Here is a 23,382-nt window from a genome sequence, read left to right as displayed (position 1 = left end):
TTTTCTTAATTTTAATTTTCATTACTGTTTTGTAGCTGGCCAGAGAGCTATTCTCAAACCAAAGTAGCTCATATATAATCTATAGTACCAAAAGTAAAGACATTTAATTAACATTTTTTACCTGCAAAATCATAACATAAGGAAAGGGGAAATAAATGTGTTGAATAGCTGCGGGTCATGAAAAATAAAGACATTTTATTTGTCATTAAAATTGACACATTTATGTATGATGAAGAAGAACACTGCAGTCTAGCTATCAAAATGGGGGACTTAACTGGAAAGGACCAGTATCCCTATGCCGTCGACGCAGTCTGTGAAAAGAGAAAGTTGCCTTGGACAGGCAGCTCAGTGTAGGTGAGTGTAGGTGTAGGTTGTAGTTTGACCTTCAGTGTAAATTGACCTTCTTCTTCAATGCAGCATTTGCAGGAACACAATTTACTGAAGAAGACTATCAAATTAGCTGTTATCTGAGCTCTGTGCCTAAAGCTAGGCCATGGAAATAATCCCAGAATACAAACATTTAATAGATGCGTCAGTGTGAAAGAGTATTTGCAGGTATTGAGGCTGGCTAAATGAGCCTTGCAAAACTCAGCTGTTCTCTCATCTTTGCATAAATTAGGCTGTAGTTGCTGCTAGTTTTAATTTACATTCTGATACGTGACATGCATCACATCCAATACTCTGGCATCTGAACAGAAACTTCTCAATAAATAATCTAAGATATTTTACTTGCTTCACTTCTGCTAACGCTTTTGCTCATGACTGCATGGCTTACTACATATTGTCTCACTAACCACATCTGCACAGTACAGATTTTAAGGCTACTACCTTGTTCAGTGCCTTTAGATGGCATGAACAATCACGTTCAGCTTGACTGAAGAACACAGAAATCACTGGGAAGAGTGCAGGTTCAGACTGAGGTCTCTGTTAGTTCAGGCAACAGAGGATCATGCTCTTTTGTGTTAGATATCCCTCCCTTTCTGCTGTTGGAGAACCTCAAACATTCAGGTCCAGGGTAAAAACATGAAAACTTACATTTTGCTTTACTAGCAGAATTTACCAAAATTTTAGCTTGCTGAATACCACAAAGGTACTGATTGATTCAAGCAGAGATCATCTTCCATAATTTTTAAATGCCTTGCAATTTTGAACTATTCTCATGCTGGTTCTGCAACTTATTCCAAGAGAACAGAGCTGTGCACAAATGGCTAACACCATTAACTTTAACAAGCATTTAATCAAGCTGTCTATATTATGCTTAATTTCAGTGGGATTCAATGTTCATGCAAACAACTGCATGCAAGCAGCAAGTCATTTCCAGGTCTGGTGATCTGTGAATTAATTCTGTAGCACAAATCAATCATGAACCTCAGCTGATATATTCTCTTTACTGATGATACAAAGTAGCAACTGTAATATATAATATAAGAACTTCTGATTACTCTAGTTTATTTGTTCTGGCTTTTCTAATTCATAAACAGAACAGATACTTTTTATTAGATATTAGAATAGTTGTGCAATTATGTTTCATTAATCTATATTAGCAGTGCAAATGTCAACTACCAACTCCTGTGCAACATAGTACCTAGGAGTTTATAAAGGTGCTCAGTTCCTAAAGCTTGCCAGACATAGTTTCTCATTAAAGACCAAATAAATATCTAACAGAAAAAAAATATATTATTAATCTTTCTATTGATTTTTTCTACCTTCACATAATGAATCATACAGATATGTAATAATAAGAGAAATCACAAAATAATGCCATTTCATAAAATGTTGTAGAGATCCTTAGTCTATGGTAAATTCACAGGTGTGACTTTTCCTTTTGACTTGTCTTGTAATTTTCTGCTACTAAAATACTGAATTCAGTATACCGTATGTCCATCCTGACTATGAATCAATAGGCAGAAAGAAAACATAATGGTGTGCTAGTAGAACATTCCAATAAATTGATTCTTACCTGGGAAAGCGGAAAATCACAATTACTATAGTGCAGACAATGCCATACAACAGTCCCACATTGGCAGCAAAGCATATTGTAAACACGTAAGTACTAACCCATATGCTCTTGAAGGAGGGAAGAAAAAGAAGTGATTAGTTTTACATTTCATAGCAATGTGCATTTTATGAATGAGAAAAAAGATTTTTAAAACTAAGATAATTTCTCAGATGTGAACATTTGGATCTTTGAACAGGCAAATACTGAAGACTGAATTAGCAATTAAAGTAATGCCTCCCCACGGGAGACCACGTGCCACATGGCACTACTGATCACAGAGATTCCTTCCAGAGTTACTTAAAATAGCATATGTACTTGTGCTAACAGCATAAACAGACTGAACTGTAGTTTTGTAAAACCTGTATTTTGTATTTCACATTGCAAGTTCTGCCACTTTCTTGACTGCACAGATTTTAAATCCTCCTTTCCTTTCACACAATGAGAATGTACCCTAATGAGGTCACATACAGAGACCTCTTCTCCCACTAATGTGGGAATTATAATTTGCAAGGAGGCTGATTAAAAGAGGTGCTTATCAGAGTAAAGCTGACTAAAACAATTCTATAACAAAAATTACTGGGGAACGAATTCCTTCCCATAGAAATGGTGAGATTTCATATTACTTCCCCATCTTTCAGTATTTGATTACTGAAATTTTGGATTCACCTTAAATTAAAAAAATATACAAAAGCATATCTAAAACTAAAGTCGCTTTGAAAAGAAATTTAAAATATTTTTAAAAATAAAAACTTTAAAAAATTAACATTTCATTTATTAAAATTATTCTCTTACCAGAAATGTTCATTTTTATTTCCATACTAATGATGTGTATAGCTGAGAGATACCCAGATTTTACAATTAAAAGAAGAAAAGTACAAATTACTCGATTTCTTATACCAACCTAATTGGTATAATAAACAACAAATTTCTTTCCTTGGGGGAGCCTTAAGCAAAGACTGCCACCTGATCTTTATATAAAAAGGTGTTAAAGAAGAATGGAAGTTATTTTCACTCCTCTCAATATCCCAATCCCCACAGGTGCCCATTTCAACAATTACTTCTTGTAGTGCTTCTTGTTCATGTTTGCAGAATAACAGATTACATTACAATGGCACGATCAATGTTAAGATTATCCTTTCTGATGCTTTTACTTAACTCATGAAAGCCAGAGACAATAGAACACTTTCAGCCTAACTACAGGAATTTTGCTTGAGCAGATTTCAGAACTGTTATTTTAAGAATTATAAAATGTAAGTCATACTGTACTTATTTGTGCTTCACAGAGAACAGTGTTACATGATTCTATCAAGAAACCTTTCGCTCCCTCAACTTCAAGATTCCTAATTTCTGCAAAAGGTTTTGCAATCTCTTCAATGGCACAGCTGCTAGATGAAGAGGCAGTTCATTCTTTGAGACTGTCCTCAATCACCAGTTGTATTTTAACATGATATCTTATACAAATTGTTGTGTGTATATTTGCAAAGAATACCCTTATGAGCAATAGATATGAGTTTTAATTAACCAGTAAGAAAGTAATGCTAGGATTTACAAAGCCAATGTTTATTTTTAAAGGATCTCACTGGACATGAAAGGGCTAACAAAAATACCACAAACCTGAAGTTCAGGTGGGATCAAGAATTAGCCTATCCTGATAAGGCTGAACCTTTGACAACACCTGAATCCACTTCAGTGCAATCCACTTCAGCTGCAGACCTGAGCCTCATCACATCTAACTAAATCACTACTGCTAGACCTGCAAAATTCTTACATCTCAGAAGAAAATATGAAAACCCAATACAAAGTCTGCATAGGAAAAATAAAAGCCAAAAATGTTTAAGTACTGCTGAGTACTGAATAAGCTAGCTGAGTGCCTCTCTAGCAGCCTAGTATCTTACATCTTAACTGTAATCAGAGACTGCCATTGATGTAGAGGTTGAGCCAAAACAATTATATTCTCATTAGTCAATCACCCTTTCAGTGCTTTGTACTGACCTGGAGTCAGTGCTTCTTTAGTTAGTGTAGCATCAAACTTGTAGTGAGAAGTTATGTTGATCTGATAGACTTTTTTTATGGGCTATTGCAAGGTTCATCAAGGAAGTCATAAAAATATTAAAGTTTTCTTTGGCAACTTACTTCAAGATGGTCAGTGCATAGTCCAGGACAGATAGAACCTAATCACTCTTCAAATCTTAGCAACAATATGTTACAGACACGTTATTCTCAAAAGTCAAACCAAAATCCACCTTCAAAGTATCTTTGTACTGTACTAATTTAAAGAAAAATTCTAAAGAGGGAGCAAAGAAACAAGCTGAAGTAATGCACTTATATTGACTCCTGTGTATATGAGAAAATATCAGAAGCATTGAGAGGTACAGTGACACTGTGTATTTAGCAGCTGCCTCCATCTAGACTTTTCCATTTCATAGGATTTAATCATCCGCCATTGAGGAGCATCTGAAATGGGAACTTGGTAGGAAAAAAGCATATAAATAAGTTGTAGAACACTTTCTGAACCTAGGGCTAAACTATGCAATACTAAGGTATGGTGAAATAAATGTTTCTCTACCACTTTGAAACCAGATTATAAACTTCCCTTTTTCATTGCAAACTGAGACAATCAGCTATTGCCTGAATGGGTAGAATTCCTCTCACTTGGCATTAACTGTCAGCAGCTCAGTTGTCTAGTTTCCTACCATTACTGATGCAGATTTGGTTATCAGAGTGAGGAGAATTTAGGATGCAGTTTGCTTAATTCCTACCTGATTATGCTGTTGCTTACTTGAGGAAGAGATGAATCATACCCTAACACAACTCGGCTGACCAATTCTGTACTATCTGTAATGTGAGGCTGTGATGACTTGCTCAAAGAGAGAGGCCCATGTTGCCATCACCATCATGTAGCCAAAAGAAGAATCCCATTAAAGTCCTACTCATTCAGGAAGTGTCTCAGCAGGGAAGATGCTGGAGTCCTGGAGGAAGCTCTGGCTCTAAGGAGGCTGAGTGACATGACCCTGCTCCCATGTCCTTCTGCAGACAAATGATTGATACAGGCATTCATCCCCAGCACACCCTTCATCAAAACTTATGATTCAAGGACTGAAGTGAAAACCACCAGACATAGAGCAGGAACTACATAATGCACTTAGCAACATGGTTTAGTGGTAGACTTGGCAATGCTGGGTTAATGGTTGCGCTAGATGGTCTATAAAGGTCTTTTCCAACCTAAATGATCCTCTGATAATAAAGTGGTATGGTAGTCCTTTAATATAATTTTTCACAGGTATTCCATACACAATGGTTAAGACAGTATTTTTTTTTTCAAACAGCCCTGGAGACAGAAGAACTGATACAAATATTACTCTGTAAAAATTATTTATGTGGCAAGCATACTTTCAATGGATTAAGCATTTGCGAATTCCTTGCCACCCCACTGAGATCAACTACAGCACAAGTAATATAATTCAGAGTAGCACATTCACTAATGCAGGAAAAATAGAAAATCTCCCTAGGATGTCATAAGCTAAAAGCATGGATGGAAAATTATTTTCACAGAAGAGATGGTTTCCTACCTTGCAGAAAATTGTTTATATAGCAAAGTCCTCAGAGCTCTTAGAGCCCTCTCATGAATCAGGACCCATGTGTGACAAATCTGAAAGGCCATCTCCCTCCTGAGGATAATAAGTTAAGAAGTTCTAAAAAAACCAAGAAATTACACTAATGAACTCCAAAATTGCAAGAAAGACCCTCCCTTCTGCTCTCTTCTCTAAATATTTTGACAAAATATATTGAAAGAGCAGTGGATCCACGTCTCAGAAACTCACACTGGCAAGATCTTGGAGGATACTTGTCAAAAATGAGACTCTCCTTGTTGGATCTACTTTAATTTCTGAATTAGTAACATTCTTTACATCCTTAAATATTATTATATGTGTATGCACTTACAATTCATGTATCAATAACTGCCTCTCACATCACAACACCTTGCAGGGAATGTATAATTTTTACCATAAATTCTTGCCATTCTTCCTGCTTTATGAATCATTAAGTCAATCATGAAGCTGGCTTTGTCTCAACCGTGGTCATTTTGTGGTCAAGTCATATGTGCAACCTTAAAACAGTTTTTTGGCCTTTTTATTGATTCTAGCAAAGTGCACTGTCAAGCTGGAGAATAAAAAGGCAAGTTAGTCAAGTTGGCCTGGATAAGAATTTAGCCTTGCAGGACGGACATGGAAATCAACTTTTGATCTCAGGACCTGAGAAGTGAGATATACTCACAGACAAATACCAGATCAGCTTCCTGGTAGTTCCCCAAAAAAAGAGGAAAAAAAATCAGGACAAATCACTCCCAGTTAAGCATATAACACATATAGTGGAATAGTGAAATTATTAATCTGCGATTGTTGAAGTCATCCAACCAAGAAGGTGTAGGGACTGACAGAAGACCTTAACTGAAGTGATGCCTCAGAGCTTTTTAAGGCAATAGAAGCAAGAGACATTTGAAGTTCACATGGATGCTGTGAATGGTAGGAAAGAGATCTCTGGAATAAGGACAGCGGGGTGCTATCTGGAAAGCAATTGAATGTGATTTGAGAGGCAGGTTGTAAAACAGGACATCCCTGAGGGTTGATAAAAAACAAGTCAAAAGAAAACTGAAACAAATTTATGCAATAATATTTGGTATTGGCTACTAAAGTCTGTCAGCCTAGCTGCTTATTTGAACTCAGCTGATCCTAAACACTAAATCTGAAAGGAAAAGCCATCCATAGCTAAAAGAAGAAATTTCATAGAAACACAGAATATCCTGTGATGGAAGGAATGAATGAAGATCCTCAAGTCCAAATCCTGAACAGTACCTTTCGAGCTGAACCTTTAACATTTAAAAGGATTATGTTTATAAAGAACTAATCAACAAGAAAATGTTATTCATCCCATTTGTGTTCAATCAGAAGCTTAAGGAAGTATGAAGAAAAAAGGTAACAAACACCATAATATTCTGTTTCCATGCACTATCATTTGCCAGTCTTATAAGCATAACAAACCTGAGTTCAATGCTACATGACACACACCCTTCAAAGAATCAGTTCCAGAAAGGACAACTGCTAATTATTTCCAAATGTTTTGTTAGAGTTTCTATCTTCAAAACACTTTGGATAACCTGGGTGATTGAATAATTCATTTCCAGTGTTCTACCAATTGCTGCAGTGAATCTTTTCAGGCCAAAACAACACCAGTGTAGTTATACAAATCACTGGGCTTGGTGGGGCTCCTCAGAGCAGGCAGCAATGCAAGATCAATGTTTATAGCCTTACTTTAAACTATTCTATTCAAAGCAAGATGATTTACCCTGTCAAGCTAAGGACCGATGGTACAACTACTTGAAGATAAATCGTTGTTCAAGTATGTTCAGTCAAAAAGATGAACCCAGCAAACTCCCCCTTTCTATAATCTCTCTTAGAAATTATAGACATCAGAGAGGCAATAACTAACTACTCACTCAGCCTTTTCTGCCAAAACCAGAAAAGCAAAAATCAATCAGGCAAGTCTATCTGTGAAGATGCATCAAATCTAGTGACATTCCAGAATATCCTTTTGAAAACTTAACTACTTATTGTCTCAGTGCACTGATAGAGAAGATATATCTCTCTCCCGTAACTACCAATTTTCTTAAGTCCAGTGTAGCCAAAATAATTCTTGATCCATATCATCCACCATTTCTGTCATTGGCAATATGTGTTAAACTGAAGATCAAATACAGTACAAGTGATAGAAAATATTTTCAGAATTTTACTGCTTGAGGAGCACAAGATTGCATGAAACACAGAGATTTTCTTCTGGCTGATACAAAAAAACCCCCACCAAAACCAACAAACCAAACAAAAACAAAAAACCTCTAGTTTTTTGTGACTAAATGTGAAAAAACTCACATAACCAAACTTGATGTTGTTTAGCCAGCTCTATTTCCCATACTTAAATCCAGTACCCCATTAAAAAAAACATTTTACTCAGTCTAAATGATTAGTCAGACTTAACCATTACTGCTGTAAAGTCACCGGTGAGTTCATCAAAGCCCACTATTAACTCCAGTAAACTGTATCTCCCACCACAGAGAAGGACAATATTGTCAAAATATCTTTCTGAATATTAGTTACCTTAAATATATGGGATGTCAGTATATATGTACCTATGAAAGTGCCTAGAAGTTTTGGTTCCACTAACTGGCCAATACATTCAAAAACTCCCACAGAGGAGAAATCCAGGACTTTTCTCACACATGGATTTGTCTTTACTATTCACTAGGAATTTTGTGCAAATTCTGTCAGACTATTCAGACTTTGTATTAAACGAGATTTCTGATGTACTCTTCCCCTCATAGCACAGAATCTTTCGTTATGATTGAGCAATAGATATCCTGTTTGCAAAATCTGAAAGAGTTAAGGCAATTTACCTACAACAACCCCTCAACACGTATCTTTCTGCATCCCCAGTGTTTCCAGTTCTGTTTTTTCCTGTATGGTCATTCCATGTCCCCAGAGGACAAAGATATCCAAATCTCTCCAATAATACTACCATAGCAAAAGCTTATGTCAACCAGATAGAGAAGGCATAAAAATTAAACACATATTTGCACACATTAACCTGATTGGTCTGTATACACATCGCTAGCATTAAACTAGGTTTGATTATTTATCATTTGCTAAAATGCCATTTTTTGATACAACCGATATTAGAGATGCTGTTATTCTGAGCCAATAGTACACAAAAATACTAATTATGGCTTGCACTAATATCTTCTAGGGTCACAGAACTATTACAGCTTATTTATTAAGTATTTGTTAAAAAGTCTCAGGAAAACCTCCTTAGATTAATTTGACTTACCCAGTCTATTTTATCCACATTCCAGTATTTTTTTAAGTCACAGAACTGCATTAGCATCCCCTTCAAGCCCACAACAATAATGCTTGCTAAGACACACTGCAAAGACATAAAAAAAAAAGAATTGCAGAATTGTAAGTGAAAACAAATGCTCTTTCTTTTATTTAGCAGTCGATGTTACAATGAAATTATAAAAAAATGGTTAGTGTTTTCAAAAACGGTCACAGGTCACAGGTGTCCTTGTGACATAAACACTAACAGCGTCACCCCTGTTTTCTTGGGGTTTTTTGTTTGTTCGTTTGTTTGTTTTGTGAACACAATCTATAGGCCACCTAATCATGAGAAAAATCACAGGAATTTCAGGACTACCCAAGACTCTCCATGTGTCACCAGACCAGCTACATTCTCCCACAGTCTGAAGTACTCACAAGCAAATCAACACTCTACTTCTACACAGTGAAGAATTTTAACTCCCCTTCTTCACTTCCTCTTCTTCCCCTAGCGAAGGCCTCTAGGGCAAAAGCCCATTAATTTTGAAGCAAACAAAATAATTTGTTGTTCTCTGAATCAGAAAGGAGGAGGATATGGATGATGGATGATCTATAGCCAAAAAAAATGGAGTACAAACCAATGAACTTGCAGTGGGTAGGTGGGGAGGACTGAAAAAACATATTAGAAGAGAAATAAAATATCAAGAAAGCAACAATCAAAAAGTATATTTTAAATATGGGGGGAAATGCCTACAGGAAACCAGTCAAAATTTACATATAATCCATTTTAAAAAATTAAGGTATGAAAGTAGGAAAGTAAAAATGAAAAAAAAAAGTAAGAAAGTAAAAAAAGGACATACTGTACACCCCTCTTCAAGTGTCCTTACTTTGCATGCTTAAAATAAGCTATAAAAGGATCTGTTTGAAAAGTGAGAACTTTCATGACACCATGTAAACAATAGCATAAAGTAAATTTAAAACATAGTTGAGCTAAAACTTCATATAGAAACATGGCAAAATTGTGGACAATTTTGGAACTGTATTTTGCAGCTTTGACATGCCTCTAGTTAAAATTAACCACTAATTTGTAATACCAAAAGATAAATATAGCTTATGTGAAAAGATGCCACGCTGGTTTATAGTCTTAACATAGAAGATGTATTCCATGACAGAGATATAAGAATACTTCATAATCTTTCTTTAATTAATCTCAGATCACTATCTAAAATAATTTGTGTCAAATTTATTTGAAGAGCAAAGTCATGTATCATATGCATACCTGGAGAAATATCGAGAATCTTTATTAATTTCTAGCACATTTTGTCAATTTCAAATCCACAGCAACTTGGCTTTATGTTTTTCATAAATTATAGGCCAAAAGTAAGTAGAAGAGAAATGCACTTTTTTTTATTTACTTATGTGATAGCCTATATATGCAACTATATATGTGTAAAATCTATATGTCTTATGTTGTCATGTCTGTATTTTATGATTTGGAGACTTACTGTGCCCTCACTATCCTTTCCCCCAATGACATTAAATAGAGCTGTTTTGGAGGTAGCACTGCCTTTCCCTGAAAAAAATTTTCATTAGAAAGTGTTTGACATCTTAATCTTTAACAAAGATAAGTACCATACCATAGGAAGCCAGTACAGCAGAGGTCCAATTGCATAGATCACCACAAGAATTAGTACACAAGAGATAAGGCAAGCCACCTAAAACAATAAACAAGAAATGAAGATCATCAGTCTAACAACCACCAAAAAAAAATGTGAAAAGGATTAATTATAAAATTTTGTAGGAAAAGTCAAGAATCAGATGCTGAAGATGTTAGCTCTTACCATATCTGTGAATTGCAGATGCATGTAATTTCAGTTTTAATATCTAGTCATTACCTTCAGCCAACTACAGTGGAAACACAGTGAGAGATCTCCACATCTGTGCTTGACCCTGCTACCAGCACATAGGCACAGAGCAAAGCATCGCTTATGCACTTGGTTATTAAATGAAGCATGTGTGTGCAATATCTCATCCCAGAAGTTTCTTAGCACCCAGTGTCATTCAGTAACATATTTATAGCCATGCACCCTATGTTGCACTAAATAGCAGATCTGTTATAGCACTAAGAAGAAGTTATGTATGTTGTCATTTTTGCAGAAGACTTTTAACTTCTTTTACTGGGATTAACACTAAGAGAAAAGTATTGTGTTAAGTCAGAAACCACTAATGATTTCATGCTAATATCAGTGGACTTGACTTTAGAAACTGTGAGTACAGTTTTTAAAAAATATTTTAAAAATCATAATTAATGTAGGTAAAATTAATCCAGAAAAATATCTGATCTAATAATTATATGCTTCTTCACAGTATTTATGGTATTAATTTGATTGAAAACTACAGTAAAATTGCACTGTCCTACTCCACTCTGAGTGTTCACTGAATTCTTCCACTCTTATAAAGATACAGTTCAGATTCACAGAAGGTTTTTGATAAGTAGACAGATGCTCACTTTATTTTTATATTGATAATATGTTTCTTTACTAAAATAATTAGGTTTCATTTTAAGAGACAAGTTGTTAAAAACAAAACCAGACAAGTTGCTAAAACACTAGAAAATTAAAGTCATGGTGTACTTAAAAATACCATCAAGAAAGATAGACAGAGTGTTTACAGAAAAAGGGACAGAAAATCTGCTGGTAAAGTCACAAGGAACTTTTCCCTCTTTCTACCTTCACTAAGAGCAAGCAAAAAAAGTGTTGATTCTGTTTGAAGGACACATCTAGTCCATGATAGAGTCCCTCACTTCTGTTTTCTCCCAGGAAAAGGTATCACTGAAGAACAAATGGCAAAACTGAAACCCAGGTATAGCCATTTGAGAAAAAAGGGCTGCTCTGTGCCCCTGAAAGTCTCTTTGCATTACTTCCATGACCTATGCTAAACTCACTTGTCTCTGTGTAATCAAAGCAACCCCTCTCTCTTCTTTTTGCCTATGACTTGACCAACATTTACTAGTGATGTTCTTCTCATCTCTTCTTTCTGCCTAGGCAGCCACAAAGAGGAGGATCAAGTGGATGTGTTGCTTTCCAAAAAAAAAGGCAGGAGAGAGATTGTTATATTTATTGAAGTACTCCCATAGCCATAGTCTAACTTTCAGATGCAGGCTCTGCTATACTGTGAAACCAATGTATAAAACAAAGCAGATTTTTACCATGCATCTCCTACCTTGAAATCAAATTATGGTGATTTCTTTTTCCATTTCGTGTATTGAATAACCTTCTATCAGGGCCTTTGCCTACATGTACCAGAGCCAAAGTGCTCAAATACCCTATATGCCTTCAGGTTATAGGTCTTCAGGTGTAGGTCTTCAGGTTTCCTTAAATCTTCCTTGTAAAAGCCAGCACAACGTGATGCAGTACAACTGCAAACTGTACAATCAGTACATTGACAGGTTGCAGAAGAGGATGTCTATAAGGATGAGGGCACAAGACACGGCATTGAATCTAACGAAAATATATGAAATAACTAATAACAAGTGGTAGCTAAACTATTTGCATATAAATGCTTTTCAAGATTATTATTTATTAGATTATTCATTATGATTACTTGAGTTAGGAGTACCCTGTAGGCTAATTAGCAAGTAATTAACATGTAGATTTTTGAAGTAAAGCCCTGTATAATTCCTTGCAGCTAATAGCTTTTATACAGACAAGAGTAACAGTTATAAAACGATAATAGAATCGTAGAATTGTTGAGGTTAGAAAAGACCTTTAAGGTCTTCAAGTCCAACCATCAACCTAGAACCACCACCATGCTCACTATTAAACCTAAAAACCTCAGTTTAGGCTGTACTACTAAATTCATTAAACACCATTGGAGGGCACTTTTGTTACACTGCTGACAAATTCACATAAACTGAAAGGGCTTTTATGTAGCTTTCTGCAGCCTGAAAACACAACTCCTAACCTCCTTGATGCCACAGACCTGACAGTTTATATTGAATTAAGCAGGTAAAAATAAGTAAGTTGGAACCATTAGCTTTCCTAGGAAGACATTGCTGATCAGATGCAATTTCATGCAGACTGTTAAAAATGAGAGGGCAGAGTCATTCCCAGGACAGAGGAGAAGGGATAATAGGGAAACACAATGCACAAATCAGTACAAGTTCCACTGAGCAGTATTACAGGTTTAATTCTCTGACGTACTTCACTCTAACCTCTTACCTGTGTTTTGGCGCCCGTGCTGTACAAAAGTGCTGTCCGTCCCATCGCTGCAGCACTTGGTATGCAAAAGAAAAATGAAGGAATCACGTTGCTGAGGCCATGAGCCAAAAATTCCTGCAAAGTTGTTAAACAGAAGATGTTTTTTTCCTATTGTTCTGTCATTTCAATGCCTCTTGCCAACAAAGGAGTCCCTGATGTAAATATTAACTGATAAAGGATGGGCATATTTTTGAAGGAAAAAAATGACACACGTTCATGAAAAAGGATTTCCCAACAGAATATATCTTCTCACAGCTCAGAATTAATTTGAGTGATAGAGCTGCTGAACCAGATTCATCAAAAGCAGGAGGCACATTTTGTTCACACAATAACGCTATTGCTAAGTTTTGAAGACAAAGATCAACCAAAATATTTACATCTTGATCTACATCTGCCTTTTAACTGGCCAGAGCCCCAGATACTTGTATTTGGAGAGTGTCCAGATCATTTCTGGCTTATGACTCTACTGGATAAAGACAGACACTTATTTTGTTTCTTTTAGAGGATGTTCTAGTGAAAGTGAAGTGTGGTAGCCTTACTATTTGCATGCTGTCTTTCATCACAAATGTATTTGGTGTTTGTTCATAGTCAAAATGCAGACACGTCTGACCAAAGATTTATAGAAGAAAAAGTGGAGAAGCCACCTTGTACAGGCAGTCTAAGCTGAACAGTGTTTTCTAAGGAAGGATTCCTGCTTGGCCACCCAGCATCAGTCTTCTTCCCCAGGCTGTTTGAAGCATATTGATCTGCTGAGGAAAATGTGTAAGAAAAGACCTCAGAAGTGCTTGGGCCACAAATGGTACTGTATCCAGCCAGGAGAACACTTAATCATAAGTTTATCTTCACAGCACAGCACAGTACCTCCTAAAAGCTTCCCAGGCAGCCTCACACACACCCTCCCACATGGCACCATGCAGAGCACTGTGCCTGGCCCCTGAATGCAGTACAGCCGCACTACTGCTCTCTTCTCATGGAGGTTTTGCTCTTTTACTCCATTATTCAGTGCAGACATACACAAAGTTTCCAAGGCTTCAGTAATTAGCTATGTAAGCTACAAGACTTCCAAAGTTGCAGAAGGACATACAGGTTGCTGTGTTCCGTTGAGTGCCCTTGAAACAAAGCAGCATGTCACTGTGAAGTCTGGCCTTTGTTAAGCTCAAAGCATTTTCCTGCTGCTCCCTAGAAAACGTGGCTCTGAAGCATCAACAGAAATTCATGACCCAGTGTATTCATACTGAAAAATATTTTAGAGACCTGAGTAAGCAAGACCATTCTCACTATCATTTCCAGTGACATAAGAGTTGTAAAGCAGAGGAACTGATGTAGCGAGACTGACCTGTTTAAATAGGGGGTTCAAATAGACCTCCAGCTGCAAAGCCAACCGTTCTTCATTTAACCCTATGTCATTCATCCCAAATCACTTAACAAAAAGGTGGAGGCAGTGTTTTCATCACACAGTACTATTGCCAGTTATCTGAAATTGAGCATTTCTTACCACAGTGCTTGAATTATTGTCTCCATGGATTTCCAGTTGGCTTGGAGTTACCCACCCACCATAACAAGCAATGTAGTGTAGAAATAATGGCCCAGTTTTATTTAAGCATGTCCTCTGTAAAGTGGAAATCTGAAAAGAAAGCTTCTATGGCTGTAAATTTGGCAGCACTCTCTGAACCCACCCTGCTTCTTTTGTACAAATAAACCTTTATTTCAGATGAGACTTCTACTTCGCATAAAATAACTTCCTTTTGTAACATCAGATGTGTCCTGGGGCTTATAAGTACCTGGTTTTGTTTTAGAATTGCTTTGTTTCATTAGTCGGTGGCTGATTTAACATCATAATTTGTCTTTAAGAGCTCACCTGCCAGAGGAGAAGCTGTCTCACCTTAGAGCAGTGAAAAATGCTTTGTTGTCCAAATGCTGCACCAAATGTAGTCTTACAAGACTATCCTGAAGGATGCGCTTCCCTAAAAGAAGGCCTTGACCAGCGAGGGTGTTCTGCAGGGATGATCTGAACAAGATTTGGGTGTTTCTGTAATCACTAGAAGGTGTCAGATGCCCTTTCCTACTGGACATTCATCTATAATACTTTTCCAAAATGATGAAGTGATGTCAAAGCTTGGTGACAGGAGGGAGAAAGAGCTTTACCTGGTTGTCATCCACAGTGTATTTAAACTTTTTAGCGGAGCCTTGAGCAAGAGCTAGTGAGGCCACATAACCAACCAGGGCTACTCCAAAAGCTTCAGTGACTACTTCAGGCAGGACATTCATGGGTGGCATTTTTGGTGATGGCAACCTATAAAAAATAAAGACAAGAATTTTTTCAAAACTTGATACATAGTCTCTATAAACCTGCAATTCATACAAATACAAGGGAAATGATCTCTGCATGCACGGCTAATTTTTCTGCTACTTGTAAGGTGACACTTTTCAATATTTTAGATTAATAAGATCTCAATCTGTCGGGAACTGCAGAAGAGAATTTGTAGAAGAAGATAAAACAGTTTCAAATGGAGTATTCAATTTAATTCCCTCACTGAGAGATAAAATCAGCAACCATTCACTAATTTTTTAATGTTCAGTAGAAGAGACCCTACTGTATATTTTTTTTAATAGTTGACTTTCCTGTAAAGTTTAATTTAAACCTTTTAAACAATTTCATATCCTGTAGGTAATGGACAGTAAGGACATTTATTTCATCTAATGGAGACCTTCTAATGGGGACTGCTACAATACAACTTAGTTAAGAACTAAATCACCCTAAATTGTACCCCACAAAAAGACTTTGGTCTCTCCAGAGCACAAATCGTGCCACCTGAGAAACAAATTGTGCTCTTAAGGTTTCTGATGCTCTTCACTGGAAAGGTAGTTAGATATTTCAGTTAAATGACTAAAAATACACAGGAATGATTCAGACTCTGCTTCTGTTTTTCAACACTACTCATGTGAAGTTAGACAGAAAATAAATTCCTGATTAAAGCTGCAAAAATACAATTTACCTGTTCATTACACATTGAAGGGGCATACTTTGCCCTGTTTTAATCTCAGATTCGTAGCATGCCCTAAATACTTCAAACCAATTTTTGTTCTCAGAAATGTCCCTTGTTTTATTTCTATCAGTGCAAACTACCATTACGATATCTTGTACTTGTACTTTGTGAAATTTAGGGAAATCCTGCAATATCCAAACAGGAGGTTACACGAAAGCTGTGCTCTTCCATAACAACCTGTAGAGTTTGAACATTTTGTCTGAAAACTAATCTCATTTCTCTTTCCAGCTACCTATACTGATTTTTTTTTTTTTTGCCTTCTTTCAAGGTCATGGAGAAAAGTGTATCACTAACTGTAGTAGAAATGCTCTTTTTTTAGATTAAACATAATTAAATCCTTCATATTTCCTCAGAAACTTCATTGTCTAAAATTACTATACGAAGAATGAAGTGTAGTAATTGATAAATCTTATTGCAAGTCCTTTCTGCTACAATAGCCCAAGGCAACTCTCAAAAAGCAGGTTGCAATAATCTTGTAGAGAGTGTTCTGCCCTTCTCTCATACATCAAGTATTTAGTGCCTACTTTTTATTCCATAAAGTCATAAAAAGCTATGAAAATGTACAAGAATGCATTTTTGCAATGGTGTCTATACAGATAAAACTTGTTAACATGGGGTTGAATTGTGAGAGAGTATTTGAGGAGATGGGAAATGAACATAATACATTTTTGCCTCTTCTTATTTTGGAAAACTACATTGACCTCTTCAGAGACTGTTCTCAGAAATAAACATTTTTAAAAGCCACGAACTAATAAAAAGCACATTACCCTTTAGGAATATGTCCCACAACTTCTAGGCCATAGATGTATTCCATATCAGCATAGTAGCAAGCAATGGATGTAGCAATTATCTATTGATTCAACACAGAAAAAGACATTATATTTCTATTGGTTTTAGCTTCTGACATGGTCCCTATTATTGACACACCTAAGCACATAAAACTGTTCATACATTTATCCTTAGATCAATCTAGTAAGACAGCAAAGCGTTACTATGAAATTTTTGCAAATGTGGAAGAGAGTCAAAAGAAACTGAGATCTGGACACAATAATGAATTTAGAAAAGATGGCTGGAGAACGACTATTGTGCAGCTTGTACGTTCTGTGGTAATGAAAGAGATTTGTATGAGCCTCTACAGAGCCCCAGGAACCTTGCCAGTCAGTGTCCAAACTCCCTCTATTCAGTCTGCACCCCAAACCACTGCCATTCATGTGAGAAGCTTAAAGAAGTGCATAATTTAGGTGTCCCTGTACAGTCTGATTCAGCAGATGTTCTCTGAGCACATCTAATCCAGACTGGCATTGTTGACTTCAGCACAAAACACAGCAGAATATATGTCTGCCTCTTATTTTTATGTTCCAGCAGGTATGAATCTTGCTGAGGAGTGGAAAGTTTGACCCCAAAGAGGTTCAAAATCATTTCCCATACTTTTTATGAGATGAATACACAAATCCCAGTAGAACAGGCATGGGTTCCAGTCCACAATCCTTAGTTTGCTGGTATGTTTTATCCAGTATTTTAAAATGGTAACATAGAAACAGACTTAAAGCATGGAGGAGAACCACACTACCCCCTTTTCCAGCATTTTGCCCAATAAAAATTATTCTTTTGTAAATAACTTTTTCCAGCTAAAGAAGATCAATTTTGATAATCCCCCATGAAAAGCACCTGTCCTTCATATTTTGTATTTTGTTTTAGAGGCTTAGAGAAAACCAGAAACCTTCTACCCTGGTGCTCATCCTATGACTACAGCTTAATCCTTAAAGCAGAGGTTTATAATCCAATAGTTAATTTCAATTTAGTCTCTGCCATGTTAAAGGAAAACTGTTAAAATAAATAGTAAAATTATATAAAGCAACAGCATAGATATTTAACTTTGTTGCAGATAAATAACTAACAATATTTAAGCCACAACTACCCAGTACAAAACTTGCCTGGAGTTACCGTGTGCTGGCTACTTTTCATTTTCTATTTCAAACTTCTTACACTTTAACATAGTAGGCTTTGTGTTCTTGTGACTATGTAAAAAGTAGTAAACATATGAAAAATATTATACAAATTGGGAGCATATGTCACATCTTTCTTAATTATTTAGCCAAACTGTTTCCTGTTCTTACAATTAACATACAGCCATGAAAATTAGCTGTCCATTTAACAAGTGGCAGGTGCAGGTGCAGGTTACTATGGACAGCACAGTAAACTTTAGTAGATTAGTTGAGCCACTTAAAGCTATCTAAGAAAAAGCCTGATATATAATTTTTATACTCACCAGAAGTAGATCGATGGGAAGAACAACTTTAATGTCTCTCTGAAATTTCTCATTCAGTTCTTTAACAAGAACAAGCACCACAATGCTCAGCAAGGAGAGAAGTAAAGCCTCCAGCTGAACCGATCTGATATTCTCAAATACGTAGGCATAAATCTACAGCGAACAGCAAATAACAATTACGGGTCAAAAAGTGTATTCTGGATCACTATGGCATCTTCTACACAACTTCAGACATCTTAAATAATCAGTGAGAGCTGAATCAATACTGCAGGAGCTGAGTTTCTGGACAAACTGGCCTATACTTTAGATTTTACAAGGAAGAAAATCACCAATTTACTATTACTATGGACTTTTTAAAACTCAAAAAAATTGCAGTGAATATTTGTATATATTAATATAAAAACTTCTACTGGTAGAAGCAAGCAACAAATTTCCAGTAAATGTGATATGTTTCCTTTTCTTATTCAGTCTAATTAAAATCAGCAACCTAAATGAGTGTAGAGAAAAGCTTCATGCACAACGATTTATTTGTAGTGTCCATAGCATATAACATCCACCAACTCTCGTAATAAAAGTTATTTCTGAGGAAAAATGTTAAAAGACAGAAAGGAGGGGAAGGGACAAGGGGAAAGAGGAAGAAAGAAAAGGGAAAATAAAATGCAGTAATGGCTGGATGGGAAGAGATGCAACAGGAATCTTCCAAAATGAGCATCTTCTTCAGGACACCCTCGGCAGTCTGCGAGGAGGTCCATCCAAATATTTTTCCAGAGTAATTGTACAACTTCAGCAGGGCATCCTCAGTTTCCCTACTGGTTGCTCTTTCCCCTTACAGAAACAGAGCGTGTTTTGGTCAGGTCTAGATACTACACACACTAATTAGTTACCAAGCTTGTGTACATGTGTTATTGGTTATTTAATTAACTACTATTATCTACTAAACCCTGTTTGTTTCCTTTTCTGCTGACTGCAGAGTTAAAAGAGGAAGATGAGACTAGGGCAGAGCCATGGAGCTGTGAATGGGAGGACTTCAGCTTTTCAGAGGTTAAGGTGTAAAACAGGTTAGAAAAATATAGTTGGATCTGTGAAGAAAGGAAATATGGTGCTGAATGTAAGGAACGTGGGGAATAGAAATATGGAACCAGAACAGAATGACTAATGGTGATGAGCAACAGGAGTCTCTGACGATGAATACGATGTTGTAAGTAACAGACTCTGAAGATTGCAGTTGCCTTCATACCAGCATAGATGAAACAGTGAACTGTCATCTGAATTTGTGGGTTCAGGAAATGAGGCATAAATCAGTATGATAACAGATTAACAGAAAGTAATGAAAAAAATTAGAAGTTTGCAGAAATGGTTAGAAGGAATTGAGAAAGTTAGAGGGAGCTTCTATCCTGATAAAGAAAGAAATAATGAGATCCTCATTACAACTTATGTTCAGGCCTCATGAACAAAAGCAATAGTCCATTGCCCAGAGGAACAATGAGCCATAAAAATGGATACAATCCTCATGCTTACTAAAGCTGTAAAGGAAAGAAAACAAGGCAGGCTCAGTCCCTTGAATTTAGCATTTATATGCTGGGAACTATTGTGTATTCTGGATTGCAAACTGTAGAGAGAACAGAAGTTAAGATCTAGGATATAGATTTAGGCATCTTCACAAGTAACTGCTTTTTAAATCACAACATTAAGGGTAATAAAATCAAGGAACTGAGATTTGAAATAATAATATTAAAAAAAAAAGTGCTTTCTCTGGCTATGACTAAGAAGACCACTAAAATAAATGAAAAGTGACACTTGCAGTTTTATCAAAATAAAGATTAATAATTTTCTGCCCCAGAGAACCTATTCTCAAATACATGTATAATGCTAAAAAGGTTTGACAGTGTGGAGCTTAAATATATATATTCACATTGGGCAGGAAAATGTACTAGCAAAATTATCTTAGGAAAGAACCCTTTTCTAGCAGAAAGCTGATCAATATGATGATAAGCTTTGTTCTATTTTTCTGATTCTGTCACTCCTTGAAGTGGTGATGTTCATTTTGAAGAATGAGTAAGTTACAATAACTTCTTGATTTTTCCTTGCTCATAATTTCTGAGAATATTTTCATAATCTAGAAAGGGGAAAAAAAACAACCTAAAAATGCTTACAGGAATGTAACTTTCCTCATAAAGAGGGAAAAGTAGTCCAGTTCTTTGAAATTTAGCCCTTGGACTTTCAATTAAGGATGCACAGTATAACACAGCACAAACATTTCTCAGAAACCAAGAAAACATTTTAAAATCAACTTGTTAAGTGACATCTATATATGTCTTAAATCTGAAGAATGGCAATTTAACCAGTTTTTAACCACATGGTGCTCCACTGTATTCAGATGATATGTAGACTGTGTCTTGAGTGTCTTGGTACTAGTCTCTGTACCCATAATTTTCCAAGAATGCATTTTCAAGAGAGCACATGACTTGGCTCAGTGCCCAGTCAGAAGCTATGATTAATTAAGACAAAAGGAGGCTGGAAAACTGTGCCCACAAATTCACCAGAGTCAGTTAGATCTAAGGTGAAGTGTTAAGAAAAGGGAAGAAATGAGTTGATTCCAAAATCAAAGAGATGTGGGCTCGTTATGAAATGAGTGGTGTCTGTGAAAGTGTCAACATTAGCTATCTGTGTTCATGGCATTAAATCTAATTTTCCTAGACAAAGTTAGACATAAGATTGACTGAATAAATACATTTTTAATGAAGGCTTACAGAGAAGTATATATAAGCTCTAAGAATTTCTGTTGTTCTTTTAAATTTACTAAAAAGATACTTCCATTTAATTTTAAAAATACATAGCCAAATCTTGTAAATCTTTGCCATAGCTTTTTCAGACTTTGCAACAAAAACATTATGTGAACTGCCTAGAATATTCTTCCGTATTTCTCTTCAAATCATAGCTTTCAGGATGTAGTCTACATCAACCAATAAATGAAAAAGAATGGAACTACCAACACTTCATAGCCCGTATGAATTCAGTAGCCCCCAACAGCCCTATCCCCAAAGTGCCTGTAACACACTGAAACAATTCTGGTAGTAATACATAAATAGATAAGACTAAAGAGCTTCTACTGACTAGTCTGTTCCTGGATAACCATTTTCTGAAAACCTAAAAGCATTCAATTCATGATATGACCAGTGAAGACCTTTCACAAGAAAGCCCTTAACATGAACGTAGTTAACATATACTATAACCATCTCTTTATACTACACATTTTACATGATAGTCTGTCCACTCAGTTACTGTACTCATCCAAAGTAAAACTGTATATCCTAAATGTAAGTACCTAAAGTTCAAGGATGTAATAGCACCAGTATCTGATTCAAAAGAGATATTTAAAAATGTTTTAATCACAAACGTCCTTATAAATTCAGTATTTCACATATTTTGAGGATGCACTTACTGAAATAATTTAGAAATTAAGCAGCAGAATTTAGCTTGATATTGCAGTGTAAAAAGCAATATTTGTCACTATATAATTTAAAAAGGTTTTAAAATTGGTAATAATAAATTAATTGAGCTGTTTGCCTCACGTAGTTTTAATTTTATAGCTACTTTTGTGTAAAGATTTTTAATGGAACCTATCTGACAATATGAAGAGGAATCAAGGAACTTTTTGGTAATCAATGCAAATTTGCACCTAAGTGAAAAAAGCAGTATTTTAGCTTCGCACATATGTATACTGAATGTCCCTGTATTTTCACATACTTTCATAGGGTAATACTGAGTGTTATAATGGTTTATAGTCTAGAAAGGATGTGTATTCTGATGTATTAATGAAATGCTCTGAGGGGGTTTTTTTAATGCATAGATGAAACCCCAAAAGATTAGCTGTAAAATTAGTATAGAGGCTGAAGCAAACAAAAGAATTAAAGGAAATTGTTATTTAAAATAATACATCTTAAGAGTGGAAAACCTCATTGTATTTTCAAAAATATCTAATTCCAACGTTTGTTAGACAAATCATAGAATCATAGAATCAGCTGGGTTGAAAGGGACCTCAGAGATCATCAAGTCCAACCCTTGATCCATTACTGCTGTGGTTACTAGACCATGGCACTAAGTGCCACATCCAGTCTCTTTTTAAAAATCTTCAGGGACCAAGAATCCACTACTTCCTTAGGCAGCCCATTCCAATGTCTGACCACCCTCTCTGTAAAGAAATTCTTTCTAATATCTAACCTAAACCTCCCCTGGCACAACTTGAGACCATGCCCTGTTGTCTTGCTGGTAGTTGCCTGGGAAGAGAGACCAACCCCCACCTGGCTACGACCTCCTCTCAGGTCGTTGTAGAGAGTGATGAGGTCTCCCCTGAGCCTCCTCTTCTCCAGGTTGAACAGCCCCAGCTCCCTCAGCCTCTCCTCGTAGGACTTGTGCTTGAGTCCCTTCACCAGCCTAGTTGCCCTCCTCTGGACCTGCTCCAGCACCTCAATATCCTTCCTGAACTGAGGGGCCCAGAACTGGACACAGTACTCCAGGTGTGGCCTCACCAGTGCTGAGTACAAGGGAAGAATCACTTCCCTGGACCTGCTGGCCACACTGTTCCTGATCCAGGCCAGGATGCCATTGGCCTTCTTGGCCACCTGGGCACACTGCTGGCTCATTTTCAGCTTCCTATCAATCCAAACTCTCAGGTTCCTTTCTACCTGGCTGCTCTCCAGCCACTCTGTCCCCAGCCTGTAGTGCTGCATGGGGTTGTTAAATACATCACACTGGAGGAAAAATGTACAGGCAACTACTGTGAATTGTATAGAGAACAAACTGGGAAAAAAAAGGAGAAAAAAAAGAGCTGATAGTGGGAACATGAAGGGTTTTTTTTCGGATAATTGCACAAAACCACACAAGGACAACAAACTTGCAACACAGCCACAAAAACCCCTGTTTTGCAAATCAAGTTTCTTACTTG

General features: G+C 36.4%; 1 protein-coding gene across 3 annotated transcripts in view; it reads right to left on the bottom strand.

Moving 5' to 3' along the window:
- Positions 1–23,382, bottom strand: part of SLC26A7 (solute carrier family 26 member 7) — a 78,867-nt gene that overhangs the window by 16,054 nt on the left and 39,431 nt on the right. For all 3 annotated transcript variants that reach the window (XM_027659164.1, XM_027659161.1, XM_027659162.1), the window contains exons 6-12: positions 18,438–18,590; positions 16,936–17,018; positions 15,267–15,414; positions 13,083–13,196; positions 10,500–10,577; positions 8,876–8,971; positions 1,961–2,067 (exon numbers count right to left, since the gene is read on the bottom strand). In XM_027659164.1, the coding sequence (XP_027514965.1) occupies positions 1,961–2,067; positions 8,876–8,971; positions 10,500–10,577; positions 13,083–13,196; positions 15,267–15,414; positions 16,936–17,018; positions 18,438–18,590 (779 nt within the window). The remainder of the gene's footprint in view (positions 1–1,960; positions 2,068–8,875; positions 8,972–10,499; positions 10,578–13,082; positions 13,197–15,266; positions 15,415–16,935; positions 17,019–18,437; positions 18,591–23,382) is intronic.

Source organism: Corapipo altera, unplaced genomic scaffold, assembly GCF_003945725.1.
Source record: "Corapipo altera isolate COAL_440 unplaced genomic scaffold, ASM394572v1 52, whole genome shotgun sequence".
Taxonomy (NCBI): domain Eukaryota; kingdom Metazoa; phylum Chordata; class Aves; order Passeriformes; family Pipridae; genus Corapipo; species Corapipo altera.
The sequence above is the reverse complement of the archived record's forward strand: the minus strand, read 5'-3'. Positions and strand labels throughout refer to the sequence as shown.